Source organism: Chenopodium quinoa, unplaced genomic scaffold (genome assembly GCF_001683475.1).
Source record: "Chenopodium quinoa cultivar QQ74 unplaced genomic scaffold, ASM168347v1, whole genome shotgun sequence".
NCBI lineage: Eukaryota > Viridiplantae > Streptophyta > Magnoliopsida > Caryophyllales > Amaranthaceae > Chenopodium > Chenopodium quinoa.
The window spans coordinates 607311-625003 of record NW_018742987.1 but is presented as its reverse complement, the minus strand read 5'-3'; the positions used below and the strand labels follow the sequence as shown (position 1 = coordinate 625003).

Sequence of the window (17693 nt, the reverse complement as noted above, 5' to 3'; positions counted from 1 at the left end):
CTTCAACTCATGAGTAATAATGGCCATAGAGCGATAATCCGCATCTGCAGAACTAGTAGCTACAGTTTTCTGCTTTTTGGTTTTCCAAGAGATAGTTTAGAGACCCTCATTCATTCATTCATTCATCATATATAGTACATAGTTTCCTAAGGAATATCAAAAGATATCTCAAGATAATTATACCTATAAACTAGGAAACTAAATATACAATAAATATGTACAAGATATGAGATAAATATTTTCCTAATATTCCTAACAAAGAAACAAATTTTGTTTTGTTTCTCACTACTCTTTCCGTGTTTTTTTAAGTGTTACACTTTTCATTTCCGGCCGTGTTTTTTTAAGTGTTACACTTCCTTTTTTGGCAAAAAGTTACATTAAAATATTATATATCTCTTCTCTCATGGTCCCCACCCAAATCCGCTACTACTTTTTTATTATATCTTTCCTCTCACATTCATTATTTTTCAATAAATTATTAACCTCACTATTTTTCTTTTACGATTTTTTAATACTCCAACTACCCCACTTACCTCTTATTTTATTTAAGTCAATTAAATTGCCTAAAACTCTGTGACGGTCAAAGTGTAACAATTAAAAAAACAAGGAGGGAGTATGAGAAATTGGGATCAAACCCGAACGAACAAAATGTTGAATTGAAAATAAATACCAAAGAAGTTTGAAAAATCAAGTATTTTTAAAAAGTAGGCAAAATTTAATTAAATTAGAAGTGAACAATTCTTGGCCTGTGATCTAAAGTGACCCGACCAAAATGACCATGACCCGAAGTGGCCCGACTCCGACCCGATTGACTGGTCTAATCCTATGATGTGTGTGCCTACTGACTTTTCAAAGTCGTCTTGCCGTTTGATTTGGTTCATGACAACATTGAATTTCAAAGTCGTGTGCCTACTGACTTTTCAAAGTCGTCTTGCCGTTTGATTTGGTTCATGACAACATTGAATTTCAAAGTCTTCTCACCGTTTGTTTTGGTTCATGACTTACTGACTTTTCTTTTCAAATGTAACTAGTGTTAGGCCCGGGCAATGCCCCGAGTTACTGCATTATATTTATGATAAAAATCTTTATTAATATTTATTTTTGATTGAATGACATGTAATATGGTATTAGCTTAGTGGCTAACACGTTGAAATTTAAACTTGAGGTTGTTGGTTCAAATCTTATAAGAACCATGTTTTTAGACATGGAGTGAAAATTAGATTAAATGAGGAAAGCGCCACGTAGCACCTAAACTTCTTTAGGAATGCCTTGAGGAGATCGCCACGTGCCACCTAAATTCTGTAGGAACGCTTTTTAATATATAGTATAGATGTTTCGAACTTCCAATGAACACACGTACATAATGGAGTACTAGCTATCAAGCTTATTCCTAACTCACTCTTACAAGTACACAACCACTAACGCAAAATTGTGGTACCTCAATTAAGGACCTAGAGAAAAAAATTTAAGTTAAAGATTCCATAAATAAATAAATAAAAATAAAAACAAACATTAGTTAAACCTCCCATGCATTCCTAAATCAATTCCAATTAAAAAAAACAAAAATGGATTATACGTAGTATATGTAAGCATCAGGGTTGTATTATTACTTTATTAGTTTATTACCATTTACCAATATACAATGAGCATTTGTTTAATCGGTAAAATATGCCAGATTGAATTGGTAGATAATGTCTCCATGTGATTAGTATGATTAGTTAATTACCATTATTTTTATCATCTTCAAGTAAAGTGTATATAACAACTAAAAAGTCTTTACTTTGAAACTAGGTTAAGTTCCATGCCATGCACGATTATAATTAACTTTACAACAAAAATTATAAAGAATGGTTTTTTTTTTTTTTTTTTTTTTTGAGGGGAATAAGTTTGGTTGTTAATTTAACAATAGTTTATTCAAAAAAAAATATTTGAGACAAATAACTTGAATTTTAATTTATACCAAATGCGTAAAGGTTATTATTTTGAATTATTTTATAAAAAATAATTTAGTAATAGAAATTTAGAAGCTATTAGGTTTAATATAAGAAAATGAAATTATAAGCTTAGGTTAGTACCCGTATATGTCTTAAAAAAAAAGTTAGTACCCGTATACGAACTCATATACATTCGCCCTTATATTTTTGTTGACACACTTTGACCGGCATTAAATGAAAATTTAGTTGATTTTATATTACTTTAGGATAATTAGTATTCCGTAATCAACTTTTTAAAAATATATTCATAGTGAGTAGTAGCGGTTTTTATTTTAATTTTAATAATCATATTGCATAAAATGTGTAGAGTAATTAGATTGAAGTTTTCAATATATGTTGAGTTAAAATATTTTACACTATTCATGTGTCATCATTTACTTAATTTATTTTATCAATATACAATATAAATATGATAATATAATATGTTGTTGGATTTGTCATATTGTCAGCTTATATATATATATATATATATATATATATATATATATATATATATATATATATATATATATATATATATATATATATATATATATATATATATTATCATAATTTTTAATAATCTCTAATAAAATATGTTGATAATTAAAGTTGTGTCTCGGCAAATGTGCAAATCCAATTCTAGTCTATAAAAAACGGAGGGAGTATAATATAATAAAATAATTTTGTGAAGTTGTTTGTATAGACGTTGTGTATAATTTTAAGATTCATACAAATTACTCTACCAAAATGATTTTTCTATTTTTAACTAAAATAAATTTTATTGCCAAATGATTAGGGGTGTCCATAATTTGGATAAAAACCGAAATCCAATCCAATCCAAACCGAATTATCAATTCGGATCGAATCCGAACTTTAAATCGGATCGGATAAGATTGAGATTTTTTGGAAATTCGAATTTTCGGATTGGATTGGATTGACCCTAATGGGATCCAATTCAAACCGAAATCCGAATTATAAAATTAAGCTTGTATAAATATGGATTTCTGTATATTTTGAAGTTTAGCTCAAATACTTACTATTACATAAAATAAATTAGAGAGATTTTGTATTAATTAATTAATGACTTGACGTTGAACTATTTATTTTAATCGTGATTTTGAAGACTTTTATTTATAGTAAAGCTTTATTTTCATAATTGTATTAGACGCTAAAAAATAATGTATTATAATTCGGATTTTCGGATCGGATCCAAATAACCGAATTTTAATTCAGATTGGATCAAGAGAGAAATTCGGATCGGATTGGATCAAGAGAGAAATTCGGATCGGATCGGATTGGAAATTTGAAAACCGAATTATATTTCGGATTGGATCGGATTTGGACTAAATCCAAACCGAAAACCGAACGGACACCCCTTGGAGGAAAAAATTGATACTCCTTAATATTATAATAATCTTGGACAATGATATATTTCAATACCTTATTTTTAATCTATGTTTGTAAATTTGTAACGAAAAGATTAATAGTATATAGAATATATGTTAAAAAAAAATATATATTAATTGAGTATGATTGGATTAGATATGTTGTCAAAATAGAAATAAGTATTATTGTAGCTTATAAAATGGAAGTCATTAAAATTTGGCAAAAAAAAAAAAAATGCAAAAAGGAGGGAAAATTATTAATGATATTGTGACAAGTGTTATTGTAGATTCGCTTTTAATATAGGTTAATTGATGATTGTATCCACTACAGAATTCTTAAGTTAACAATATTTGTAAAGATTATATCTCACTTAATGCTATTATAAATTAAAAAATACCGTCTAAAAAGAGCAAAAATATAAATTTTACATGATGAGAAGGACTACTAATGTAAAGAATAATCAGACTTTCTTCCAATCCTCTAATAGTCTAATGGTATGCATGCTTCTCCATTGAAGGTCAAATTTTAAATTTTAACCGTAAATTATTCTCAATATAAATATTGTTATCTTCATTTAAATATATATTTCGTGAAATATTAAGGAAAAATGGTCAAAAAAGTCATTTTAAGAGGTCGACTTTGTGGTAAAGGTCTTTGTATTAAAAAAAATGCGGCAAATAAGGTCCTTTTATCACAAGTGGGTTGTAAATAGGGTCCTTTAACCGGATTCTGGTCAGTGACTTTTTTTCCAACCAAAAATACATTTAAAAAATCTTTTTTAAAAATTCTTTTTCCACTTTTTTGGGATTATTATATTCAACCCACATTATATTAACAACAAAGTTTTCACTTGATTTGAATATGTGATTCAAATTTCTTTAATTTTAATGGGACGGACTAAATTCGAATATTGTTGAATTGATGTTTCTTAATAATTAGGGTTGGCGGAGAGGAGGGATAAAGGAGAAATAAGAGTTGAGTTGGAGGGAAAAGGAGAAAAGAGAGAGAAATTTTTGAAGGTTGATTTGGCCGAAATTAAAAATAATAATAATAATAATAATAATAAGTCAATGACCGGAATTTGGTCAAACGACCATAACCTAAGTGTGATAAAATAACCTTATTTGTCACTTTTTTATATAAGGACCTTTGTAACTAAATTAACCACTTAAAAAGATTTTTCTGATAAATTTCCAAATATTAATTTCATTTTATTAATAGTAATACATTGACACAGTTATTCATGATCAGACAAGTATATTGAAAATGGAAAGAAGTATATAAAATGGTACATAGATGTGAGACGGAAGGTTATTTTGAAATATTCCAAAATAAAAAAATGCTTTTATACAGATTTTGGGATTTAATCTTGGCATATCCCATTTACTGATCGAGACATTGCTTGCACTCCATTGTAGAATGCTTTACACATTTCCAGCTTCACTAATCACTAGAGCCCAATTTCGATTTCTTCCAACCTAAATACATACGCACCTAAATACCACTACTCCATTTGTACGATATCAAGCAACAATGTATTTCAATACCATGGGCTTTACTTGCGTCCCTTTTCCTACTATATAAGCAGCCTAGCAACTGTACGTAGCAATTACACATACAACAGCAGTATTCTATATATGACATTTTCGTCGAAACGAGGTTTTCTTCAAGGCGATCCATTTCCAAGTAAGTTTTATTGTTGTTTGCTATATTGGGTTTATATTAAAATCATCATATGTATATATATTCATCAATAATAAGTTAAGTTGTGTCACATTTCTGATTTTGATTATTACATGCATGTGAGATCTTCATGCTATTATGTAGTACGAGTAAGTATTAGGGAGAAGATATTTGCATCCCTTTAGCAAGAATGGTGTGGTTGGAAATTGTAATCTTATACGAATTAATATATATATATATATATATAATAATGTCATTTGTTTATCACTTTTAAAGCAAATCCTATGGTGTATTTTTTATGAAATTATGAAAAAGTTGTCAGATTTCTTGAATCATTATTATTAATTTGTGGATGTGGAAGTAAAATTGTAATAAATCTTTTTTAAAATTGAATGATATAAGGTATATATGAGACTTATCCTGCTATTCCCTCTGTCCTTAATTTTTGCTCTACTTTTCTTTTTGAGATGAAGTTTTTATTTTACTTCACATTATATAAGGACCACTATTTTCCTTTCAAAAAGGGTATTTTGGACCCACTATTATTTTCTATCAAAATATTAATAAGTGATGAAGTAAGTAAACTATAGAAACTAATTTAAGGTTGGGGCAAACATAAAGGGACTAAGCTAATTAAAGGTTTACAAGCAAAATTTTATGTCTTCACATTTTTTAAGGTAGGAGGTATTAAAAGTGTATATAAAACCATGATGTTAGAAATAGAAATTTTCAATTCTAATACCATAGTTATATGAAGGTTTTTTTTTTTAAGAAAAATTTTATTGTGAAAAATAAAACTGCTTAACGCAACCCATCTTACTTTAATTTGATATGGTTTGTTTAACCAATTCTAGAATTTATTAACTGGTCTGATGATAGTTTTTCTTAGCCTTAAGCCTAAATTAGTAAATTCCCAATCGATTATAGACTTAGGGCTTGTTCTCATTAACTGAAATCAGCTGAACTGAACTGAACTTTTTAGAACTAAGCTGAACTAAAATGAATATTTGTGGGTCCCGCTATTCTTTCACTACCTCATTGTGGATTTGTGGGTCTATGGTCCATTAAGCATGCCAATTACCAAAAAAAAAAAAAAAAAAAAAAAAAAAAAAAAAAAAAAAAAAGCCATTGGGCCTATTGGATAACATTGATATTAGTGGGCTTGTGGGCCAATCTGTGACATGTGTTGCTATTTAATTGGGTGTTGTGCGTAGTAGTCAAAAGAGCTTATCACCAATTGGAATTTGCACTCAAAGTTGACCAAACAAACCATTTACTAGTACTTTTTTTCAATTAAATTAGAATTATAAATAATTAAATAACTCAATAACTTTGCATCATCACAATTGTATTAAAGTTATAACAAACCATAACAATATTTACTTTTATCTTGTCAATTTCTGAATATGGCTAAAATTGTTTATTGTTCATTCAGCTAATTATAGTAGAGTACTTTTTTTAAAACAGATTGCTTATTTATTCATCAATTTAATTATAGTAAATCCAAAAAGTACCCATATCTGATGACTATGATCTGATGATATGGTGGCTTTTGTTGTATCTCGATTATTATTGTTTTCGTGAAAATAAGCTTGAAATGAGGGCCAATTCTTGAAATTTGTGACTAGATAGTTCATACAGTAGTTGTTACCAATTGTATTAGCACAACTCCTTATAAATTTACTTTGTTTTCAGAAAGAATCATTCAGTATTGGTCTTTCTGAAAGTCTCCAAAACTAGATATATTGATCGTAGAGGAAGGGAGCAGCCAATAAGGCATATGGCACGGTCTAAGGTGTCGCCGCAACTCGCCTGCTCGACACTAGCAGTAGTGGTACTGCTAGTGTTGAGCATGACGGTCGTAGGAGCAACGGCATCAGAACATAAAAATGATGAAATGATAGGGTATGGATATGAGGTTAAGTATGCAAAGGTTGATGATACTTCTGGAAAGTCGTTGAGTGCTTTGTTGCAGCTTATCAGAAATTCCTCTGTTTATGGCATTGATGTTAAGTTACTTGGCCTCACTGCCAGGTACTCAGACCTATTTTTTCTGTTCTTTTTTTATTAATCTATTGCAACCATTTATAATAAAATAGAGCCACTAATCCTCTAGGAAATTAAAATGCAACGCTCCTAATTTTTAATCAGTAAGAGCGAAAATAACAAATATAGAGTAACACTCAAGTCATTGTTATTAGTATATAAATGTGAAATTCTTCTTTATAATATGCAATAAAATACACGTAGCACTCATTTATTCGATTGATTATTTTATTTCATTCCAATTATATTCATTATATTAGTATTAGTATTAATATTAATTATACATTTTCACAACAATATATACTGTATAATTTCTTATATCAGCTTGTTCTGATTCCAGGCTAAGCTAACCTCCCAAACTCACCTTGCAGCTTAGAGGAGGATGACACCTTGAGGATCCGAATCACTGACGCGAACAACCATAGATGGGAGATCCCCAACGACGTCGTCCCACGCCCACCCCCTCCAACATCTTCACCGCTATTTTCCACCCTTCAACACCAAAACCAATCCAACATCACAGTCCTCTCCCACCCTCACTCAGACCTTACCTTCACTCTTTCCCACTCCTCCCCCTTCGGTTTTTCAGTCTCCCGTAAATCCAACCACGACATCCTCTTCGACACCACTCCCATCCAATCCAATCCCAACACCTTCCTCGTCTTCAAGGATCAGTACCTCCAACTCTCCTCCTCCCTCCCAGCCCAACAGGCTCACCTCTATGGTCTTGGAGAGCACACTAAGCCTGACTTTCAGCTGGCTCATAGCCAGACTCTCACTCTCTGGAATGCAGACATTGCTAGCTTCAATAGGGACCTTAACTTGTATGGGTCTCACCCATTTTATATGGATGTTCGGTCTTCACCGGCAGTAGGTTCCACACATGGAGTTTTCCTGATGAATAGCAATGGGATGGATGTTGAGTACACTGGTGATAGAATTACTTACAAGGTGATTGGAGGTATTATTGACCTTTACGTCTTTGCTGGTCCAACACCAGCCGCGGTTGTGGATCAGTACACTAAACTCATCGGCCGCCCTGCTCCAATGCCTTATTGGGCTTTCGGTAATCCATTCACTCATCCAAAATTCTTGCTTATTCTTGTATATTACGTACATCGTCTGTAATGAAAGGTTTGCTATGATATTTGATAATGTGACTTTATAATCTTCCAAACTCTACTTTGCTTCTGAGTTCTGACAACAGCAAATGAATTGAAGGGAACTAAGCATACATATTTGCAATCTTCTCACATTTCAGGTTTTCACCAATGCCGGTGGGGTTATCATGATGTAAACGAGATCAATTCCGTGGTAGATAAGTATGCAGAAGCTAAGATCCCTTTGGATGTAATGTGGACTGATATAGATTACATGGACGCCTACAAAGATTTTACGCTAGATCCTGTAAACTTCCCTCAGGACAAGATGCAGCAATTTGTTAGTAAACTCCACAAGAACGGCCAAAGATATGTTCCAATCTTGGATCCTGGTAATTCAACTGACAAACTCAGCACTTCAGCAGCAGACTGATTTTATCAGAATCTTTGTTGTCTGAAAGTTTACAGGTCTTCCACAAGCTTTTAATCTGCCAAGTTTTGTTCTGTTTTTTATGACAGGGATCAATACAAATAAGTCATACGGAACTCTCATCAGAGGGATGCAAGCTGATGTCTTCATCAAGCGCGATGGTAAGCCTTACCTAGGAACTGTTTGGCCAGGACCAGTTTACTTCCCTGATTTTCTGAATCCTGCTGCAAAAAATTTCTGGATTGATGAGATTAAGAGGTTTCGAGATATTATTCCATTTGATGGCATCTGGATTGACATGAATGAAGCTTCGAACTTTATAACTTCTGCACCAACCCCTGGGTCTTCCCTTGATGATCCACCATATAAGATCAATAATTCTGGAGGTCGCGTACCCATTATAAGCAAGACTATTCCAGCAACAGCTATGCATTATGGTAATGTTACGGACTATAATGTTCATAACCTCTATGGTTTTCTTGAATCTCAAGCCACTCGTGAAGCACTCGTTACAACCAGCAAGGAAAGGCCATTTCTACTTTCGAGGTCAACATTTGCTGGCTCTGGGAAGTATACTGCACACTGGACTGGAGATAATGCCGCGAGATGGGATGATTTGAGGTATTCTATTCCGACTATGTTAAGCTTTGGACTATTTGGGATGCCAATGATTGGAGCAGATATATGTGGTTTTGCTGAAAATACAACAGAAGAGCTTTGTCGTCGATGGATACAGGTATATCACTGATACTTTTGGATCTTCAGAGTATGTCAGAGATTTTATTCTTTTCACTTTCAATACTAAAGCTCACATAAGGGCTAGGAAGTTGATACAATAATATTCAATAAGTTCTAATTGCTACACCAATAAAATTCACACATCTCAATTAAGTTCAGATAAGGGGTAAAAAGTTCGGATTGGGGCTAGACAGCTAGTAAGACCAGATAATGGGTTTTTATTGAAGGAATGAAGCTAGTATTCTGCATTGTATTCTTAACTTCATATTGTAGTGTTAGCCAACTAGGTTACTTATAAGAAGTGTTTGTTTAAATGCAGCTGGGAGCCTTCTACCCCTTTTCGAGGGATCATTCAACTCGTGATTCTACTTATCAGGAGCTCTATAGATGGGAATCAGTTGCCACTACAGCAAGGAAAGTGTTGGGACTCCGCTACCAGCTCCTCCCCTACTTCTACACATTGATGTATGAGGCCAACTTGAGCGGAACCCCAATTGCGCGACCTCTGTTCTTTACCTTTCCAGAGGACATCGCAACTTATGGAATTAGCTCACAGTTCCTCATCGGAAGAGGGATCATGGTTTCGCCTGTTCTAGAACCTGGAGCAGTATCTGTTAATGCATATTTCCCAAGAGGAAACTGGTTCAATCTTTTCAACTACACTTCTTCAGTGAGTGTATCATCAGGAAGCAATATTAATCTCAGTGCACCTCCTAACGATATCAATGTTCACATCCATGAAGGTAATATGACTGAAACTCAGGACCAGTATGAATCCCCCAACTATTAACAGGGTCTGTAAAGTTCCATATGTGACTGAGTCGGTCGAGTTATGTTTGGATAGGTCAATCTAATTTTCAATTCTAAAATGTCCTTTTGTACCAACTTCTGTGTATTTTCGAGATCATCATATATAGATTTGTGGGGGTTTGGGACAGGTTGATCAGATTTTTCTCTACCTAACCTATTTTCCCTGTGATCTATATCAGGTAATATTGTGGCTATGCAAGGAGAAGCCATGACAACTCAAGCTGCACGGAGCACACCTTTCCATCTCCTGGTAGTTATGAGCGATCATGCAGCCAGCACCGGGGAGCTTTTCTTAGATGACGGGGTTGAAATGAATATGGGAGGCGAGAGTGAAAGATGGAGCTTGGTGAGCTTTTTAGCAGAATCAGGGACAAACAATGGCACAATCTCATCCCATGTTGTGCATAGTGGATATGCAATGAGCCAGAGATTGGTCTTGGATAAAATAACCATTCTAGGTCTCAAAAGAAGAGTTAAGGTAAAGGAATATACAGTACAGATGGGTGCTGGAGTAACAAAGAAAAACAAAGGGTTACGACTAAGATCGAGTTCCGACAACCAGGGGGGTTTTGTTGTCTCAGAAATTTCTGATCTAGGGATGCCCATAGGACAAGACTTCAGATTGGAGTTAGAGTATGAAGGAACAAAAGGATACAAGAAACCTACTTAAGTTCGCTGGATGTTTAAATAAAATAGAATACCATGTATTATGAATTGTGAATTTGTGATCACTGATCAGCAATGATATCAATAACCAATTCTAGCTGAAGATACAATCTACTAGTAATTAATGTGGCAAGTCGCTCAATTCCAACACTTTTTATATCTACAAAAAATAAAATGAGCAAATCAAGGCTAGAAATTATCCACAAATTCAAAAAGAAAAGGGATTTAGAAAGAAATATATATAGCTGGGAAGGACAAGATGAATAAGCTTCAAAAAAGAAAAGGACAAAAAGAATTATACTGTATTACAAGTATTTTTTTTATTTAGCCAGATTCCCAGGTAGTTAAATGGATAATATTATTATTTTTTTTCCTAGCTTATCCTTTTCTTCATTATTTTTTTTCTAATACAGCTCATCCTTACACACCTAGCTCAACTTGGGTCACTTGCCAGTGTCCACTATCAACCCACTCTAAGCATAATCAAATTTGAAAGGATGCAGTTTTGAGGTAGCTGCTACAGCCCTACAGGCGCCTATGTTGCACCAGCTTAAATTAAGCCACCAACACAAACTAGACAAAACCTTAACATATTGCCCTGAATGCAGCAACATTCTCCCGCCCTCCGCCAACCCACCCCCACCCAGGAGCCACGCCTGCCAGCGTTAACCTCAATATCCTTTATCCCCTCCCAATTCAAATTATCTAGCCATTTCATTTTCATAATATACATGTTTGTCCAAAAAAAACAATGCAATTATGCACTATATTGTGATTTTTGCATATTAATGTAAATAACTTTTTGATAGGTTCGTTTAACCTTAAGACACTAATATGAGAATAGATAATGTGGCAAACTAGTAAATTCATACAAGTACTCAAGAGTATTGGACTATTAAAGAATCAGTAAGAGAAGACATACTGGTATCCTTGCAGCAATATCTTATTAGCATAGGAGGAATTCAGCGCTTGTGCTGTTGTACATGCCCACAGACCCAAGGGATGGAATAAGTTGAAGGGAGCAGTGAAGCGCAAAGGCCAAAATCTCGTAAATTAGTCAAATATAAAGAACAAAACTTTGGTATCTACCCCTACCATTCTGACACTCATTACATAAGTTACAGAAAAACCATTAACAGCGTAGTGAAGCAAACTCTGAAACAAGCAGAAAGAAGAAACAGAATGCTGATATTCCTAAAACCGCATTTCCACACACATTTCCTGATTCTACCAACAATGCACTGCTACAAACATCAAAGAGTTTAGTACCGACCCAGCAAGATAAAATCATCATCATCAAGGACCTGGACATCTTTGTCACCAACAAAGTTCTCTCGCCCAATTTCCTTCACTATACGAACAAATTCAATTCTCTTTTCCAGCGGAAGAGGTACATAGGGAAGGCGGAATACTGGCCTTGCTACTCCAAGTTGAGCTAAAGCTGTATTCAAGCCAATAGGGTTCGGCTCCTGAAAAAGCCACTCGATTAAAGGCATAAGCTTGGCATTAAGTGATGAATTCTTCCCTTTGAACATTAGTTGCCCAATTAAGCCAGGAATTAAGTTACTAGTAACAGATACAACTCCAGTAGCCCCATATAACCACCGAGAATCATGGCACTGATCATCATTTCCACTCCAAACCACAATCTTATTATCTGTGTATTGCTTAATTCTTTCGTGACCTACACATTCTTTAACACCAGCAAAGTTAGTACTCTGTGCTAGAGAATGCATCACCTGAGGAGGAATATCTTGACTTGTTCTAGATGGTACGTTGTATACAATGGCTGGCCCCATAGAGAGCACACTTTCAAAATGAGCAATCATACCCTCATTGGAAGTCTTGCCATAGTAAGGATTGATGTGAAGTGCAGCGTGCATTCCAACAGCAAACCCCTGTTCAGTAGCATGTATTGCTTCTCGCGTTGAGTTGCTGCCAGTGTTCCCTATCACTTTGATTCTACTGCCAAAACAGTTGACAGTATGACCAATAAGCATAATGTGCTCGTCCCAGCTCATTAACTGCCCTTCACCGGTTGTACCACCAACAATAACAGCTTCAGCACCCCCATTGATCTGCATGTTCACTAATGCATCATAAGCCTCAAGATCAAATCTTCCATCTGGTAGATATGGGGTTTTAATGGCAGTAATGAGTCTCAAGGCCTTAATGTCATCCACATTTGTCCTGAAATTAAAACCAAACTTAACATTATAATACATCTACACTACAACAGCTATCCAAAAGTTTAATTGAAGTTCACAAGGGTAAAAAAGGAAGGAGTATGAAAATGCTGTAATTATAGTCATTTACTTCTTTAGATACAAAATGAGACAATAACCTCACAGCTTTTAAAAATACACATTGTTTCTCTTTCTTTTTCTTTTTATTAAAAGTAACATGGTCCTCATCATTCATCATCACATGCAGCACAGATTTAATAACATTGTCCTCATCATTCATCAGTACATGCAGCAAAGATTAAGTTTATGGTTTATCTTCATGTTTGTATCTCACTAAAATCCAGCCTCACTGAAATGTATATATCTAGCCCAAATCCTATCAAGTTCTGATTCTTTACCACATAACAAGAACATTATTAAGCATATACAAAAGTCAAATTCATTTGCAAAGTAAACTAAGCTGATACTGGGCATCCACTTAAGCGAGTAAATTAAGACAGGAGGAGACTAATGGGCATATAGGGCTAGAACAGTTGGTCATGCCAGAGTTCATTGGGGCAATTGCCTATTGAACTCAATAATACAGAACAGCAATTGGCTTTCCTGGTGTCCTATGATCTGAGGATAGCCAGCTCCTACTTCAGCAAATCGAAAGATCATCTTATTATCTATACGACAACAAGAGCTACATCGCAATAACCCGGAAAACATTTTTCTCAGGAGAAATGAATTACTCAACAGCAAGGATTGCACAGTTCCGTCTAACGAGTGCTAGCCAACTAATTACAAATATCTAGTCATTAATATGGTGGGCCAGAGTAGGATAAAAATTACTTAAAGCCTACTTTCGACTCTTCTTTTCTGTTTCAGCCCATCACTGCTTATCAAGCAGGTACAGAGTTTTTTTTTTTTTCCTCCTTTGAAAATCAATCCCCCATTATCTCAGCCAAAAACGATAAACTACTGTACAGCTAATTTGAATAACATCCAGGCCACATTGTCATCAGAAACAAGCTAGCTGGCAGTCTGGCACACTATTTACCATAATCAAACAACTTTAGGTAACGATTAAAATCTCCAATCAAATGAACATCAACAATCTCTCAAATTATATGCCCCTAGATTCTTAAAGTATGTTGCTTGGCAAAAAGCTATTAGTACTTTTGAAAAGATAGACAAGACAATACATCTTAATTGATTAAAACAAAAGCCCCATAAATTCTAACTTAGACCTTGCAACGATGCACAAGGACTGTTGTAAGATCATTATGTGTAAAACCAAATTTGCCCAGCATACTTGGGACATGTTCTGGGTGCACCAAAAGCTCCAAAACATTTCATACCTGACTGACTTCTTCAAAACAGAGGGAGGTATGTATTAGAGTTAGGTTGTGCCTTGCTGATAGACTCAATGAATCACATGCTTGAATAGAGATGTACATGTAATCAAAACTCAGAAATTTTTAAAAAAGGCTATCTGGCAAGACTTAGCAAGACATATCCCTTACAACTAAAAATGATATATTACCTGTTCTTAACTTCATAACTACGCATAGGGAGATGGAAATTAGCAATGGCAGCAGCTTGCGGGGACCTCCACCTAAAATACACTCTGCAAGGGAAAAAAGAAAAAAGAAAGGACAAACGGTTGGATGATGAACAAACATTTTATTACAAGCAGGGAAAAAAATCTAGAGAACAGAATCTTGGGCTCATAATCTCATATCATAAAAATACCAAGCATAAAATGGTAAGGTCCCAATCTACACACTATAAAGACCTAAACTTGGCATTCTTATTACCTTGGATTAATAAAGTTCCATGTTTCATGTATTCGACACATTTCAGTCAAGGTAAAAGAAATCTCTATTCCCAAACAAGCTAAAAAGCCCCTCACAATTTCCACAAAAAAAATTATAATTCCTGGAAACACATGGGATGTATAAATTGAAATCTACATTCCCGAAGTTTAGAGCTCAGAGATCACAATGGACTTATGGACCCATTCCTAGCACCAATGAGAAGTCTTGCCTGAGCTATAGGGGGAATCTTCAGGATATTTAGTAACCTCCAATGACAACTGCATTCGAAAAAGGACCATCTAAAATAAGCCACCAAAACAAAATCTCCCATACAAACCCATTATTGAAGGCTATAAATCATGCTCTTGACATGTTTCCATATCACTTGCTAAATGTCCCGTTGTCCGTCATCCTCATCTCCAATGGCCACCAAAAACCATAATCTTACCCAAAAAAAGTTGGGGAAAGTCCCTCATGCTCTCAATCTCCTAAAGGCCTAAGGTCCATATTGATCATTAACCACAAAACATGACACCTAACCCAAAAATGGGAAAGGGAACCCCAGTTTCAAGTTCATAAATCAAGGTGCCCAAGCTAATAGCAATCGAACTCCGACAGAAAGCCTAATGTAGTCTATCACCAGTCACCGGCATCTATCTATGATACGAAATAATCATTTCCAAGGACAACAATAGTTTTATAATTAAACGATAAACAAAAATTACTGACAAGAAAACAAACTCCTAAACCTCAAACAATAAACACTATATTCAACATATAAATATAAACATTATAGCAAAAAATCGAAATAATTTTAAAATGGTACCTGTTACAGGCATATGGAGAAGCAGAGCGAGGACGGCTGAAAGTAAAGGAATCTTTCAAGCACAATTTGTGACTCGTTAAAGTAGACATTTCAATACCAAATAGCTCAAATCCAAAAAAAATTACACTAAACCCTAACCCTGAAAATAAAAAATCGAGCAAAAATTAATCAATTCGGTACCAATAAATCAAATTTGAATTACAAATATCAAAATGGTGGCAATTTGATGAAATTGGGGTTTTGGAATATGAGAGAGATTGAGCTTGTTACCTAGATAAGGTGATGTTCTTCAGCAGTTTCTCGTCGATTTCAGTGCCCTAAATTTCCAAAATGGTGGCGTTTGTAAAGAAAATGTGGTTGGATGCTTCGAAGTTGGAAATGAGAGGGTTTTGTGGAAGGGACACTGAAACTGCAGTGATGCACCAGCAGAACTCAAGATGTGTGTCTAGGACCCTAAGGGGTCTTCGTGTGTGTATAATGCGTCCAAATGCAGCCTATGAGACGAATTGGCTCGTTAACTATTTGAGCTCGATTTTATGGATTGAGGAGTAAGTTCACTTCAGCTTAATTTCATTTCAGCTTTTTAATTTCCTTCTCTCATAAAATATTCATCTCATCTCAGTTCAATTTAATTCAATTTAGTTTATTTCAGCTCCAATCAGTTCAGTATATATGAACAGGTTTCACCCTTCGTTTTTAAATACTTCAATTTCTCCATGTGCGGAGTTTTAGTAGAAATTGAAGAAAGTTATAAAATATGGTGTACTTAACCATTTGAGCTCGGTTTTACGGGGTAAATATATCTCATTTTTAGAGCTTTTGGTAGCTTGAATTTGTAGAGTATTGACTTTAGAGTTTGCTTGCATTTGAGAAGATAATTAAAACACGAAAGATTTGGTTGTTTACCTTATTACTAGAAAAATAATCTCAAAATTTATAAATTTTAGAAAAAATAGATTATGTTAAGGTTTTATAAGGGCTACCAAAATTCAAATTACAATTGAACTATGGATATGAAATATGTTAAATTAAAGTTTGATGTTCAAACAAGAGGGCCACCTGACAAAAATTGTTAATAGATAGTGATATCTATAATTATTGAATTTTAGGGTAGTTAACATTTATTTTTAAAGTACATTAGTACAAATAAACTACTCCATATAATCAAAGCTCATACTAGCTCCATATATGAATAGTAAGAAAGTCAAATTATATTAATTATGGAATATGGAGAGTATTAACTTTTGACTCAAATGTTTACTAAATAAAAAAATCGGTTAACAATGTATAATAATTTGTTGTGTTAAACTCAATGTATATTTTCAATTTTTATATAATTTTTGTAACACATTACTGTGTGTGTGTACAGTGTACATATACTTCGTATATAGTCAAAGTTAGCTTGTGCACTAACATGTATCCTAAGTAAACTTTTTACAGTATTTAAGAGCTAAGGGAGTAAAAAAGTAATTAAGGATGAAAAGAGGTTTGGATAGCTAACTAGCCATCATGGAAGGAAGTGAAGGAGGAGGGGATATGTTAAATTTGAGTAAAGGTTCAACATCATAAACTCATAAAATCTCATTATATTATTTAAAGACTTTTTTATTATTTACTGGATACACAATAACAACACAACATTTTAATACACGTAAGACTTAAGACTTACGAGTAATAAAACACTTTAAACTCCCTAATAAGATTATATTCAAATGTTAATTTTTTACATAATTCTATCTTGAAATATCATTAAAATAATTGTATAATTATATAATTGTATCACATGATCTATGTGATAAAAGTGTATAACAATGATTTACTCTCTTATATTCCTAAAAGGATAGGCCAAAGAACTTCTTTATGGGCTTTGGGATCTTCATGAATAAAAGTGGGAAGGAATAATTGTTATGAGAAAAGAGAGGGCAAGTTATGTGCTATTGGTAGAAGTCTAGAATTTAACTTTTCTTGCAATCAGAATGCTTGTAATGGCAATTCTAAAGCATATTTCGTTTCTTTTTTATTACAGCTAAAAAGTCACATTAGA

General features: G+C 33.8%; 2 protein-coding genes across 2 annotated transcripts; one reads left to right on the top strand and one right to left on the bottom strand.

Moving 5' to 3' along the window:
- Positions 1 to 6403: 6403 nt before the first annotated feature.
- LOC110729566 (alpha-glucosidase-like) lies at positions 6404 to 10938 on the top strand. Its single transcript, XM_021909306.1, has 6 exons — positions 6404 to 7079; positions 7463 to 8157; positions 8353 to 8583; positions 8711 to 9357; positions 9679 to 10102; positions 10349 to 10938. The coding sequence occupies exons 1-6, from the start codon at positions 6826 to 6828 to the stop codon at positions 10837 to 10839; spliced, it is 2742 nt and encodes a 913-aa protein (XP_021764998.1). The 5' UTR covers positions 6404 to 6825; the 3' UTR covers positions 10840 to 10938.
- Positions 10939 to 11742: 804 nt separating this feature from the next.
- Positions 11743 to 16133, bottom strand: LOC110729568 (4-hydroxy-tetrahydrodipicolinate synthase, chloroplastic-like). Its single transcript, XM_021909309.1, has 4 exons — positions 15920 to 16133; positions 15650 to 15788; positions 14550 to 14633; positions 11743 to 13025 (listed from the first exon to the last, which is right to left on the bottom strand). The coding sequence occupies exons 2-4, from the start codon at positions 15736 to 15738 to the stop codon at positions 12098 to 12100; spliced, it is 1101 nt and encodes a 366-aa protein (XP_021765001.1). The 5' UTR covers positions 15739 to 15788; positions 15920 to 16133; the 3' UTR covers positions 11743 to 12097.
- Between the last annotated feature and the right edge of the window lie 1560 nt (positions 16134 to 17693).

Excerpts from the sequence above, each read along its gene's own strand:
- LOC110729566 (XM_021909306.1), top strand. The coding sequence starts at position 6,826 with ATGGCACGGTCTAAGGTGTCGCCGCAACTCGCCTGCTCGACACTAGCA. Across the intron at positions 8,158-8,352 it reads AATGCCTTATTGGGCTTTCG|GTTTTCACCAATGCCGGTGG; the intron begins GTAATCCATTCA and ends CTCACATTTCAG. Across the intron at positions 9,358-9,678 it reads TTTGTCGTCGATGGATACAG|CTGGGAGCCTTCTACCCCTT; the intron begins GTATATCACTGA and ends GTTTAAATGCAG.
- LOC110729568 (XM_021909309.1), bottom strand. The coding sequence starts at position 15,738 with ATGTCTACTTTAACGAGTCACAAATTGTGCTTGAAAGATTCCTTTACT. Across the intron at positions 14,634-15,649 it reads TCTCCATATGCCTGTAACAG|AGTGTATTTTAGGTGGAGGT; the intron begins GTACCATTTTAA and ends TTTCCCTTGCAG. Across the intron at positions 13,026-14,549 it reads AGTTATGAAGTTAAGAACAG|GACAAATGTGGATGACATTA; the intron begins GTAATATATCAT and ends TTTTAATTTCAG.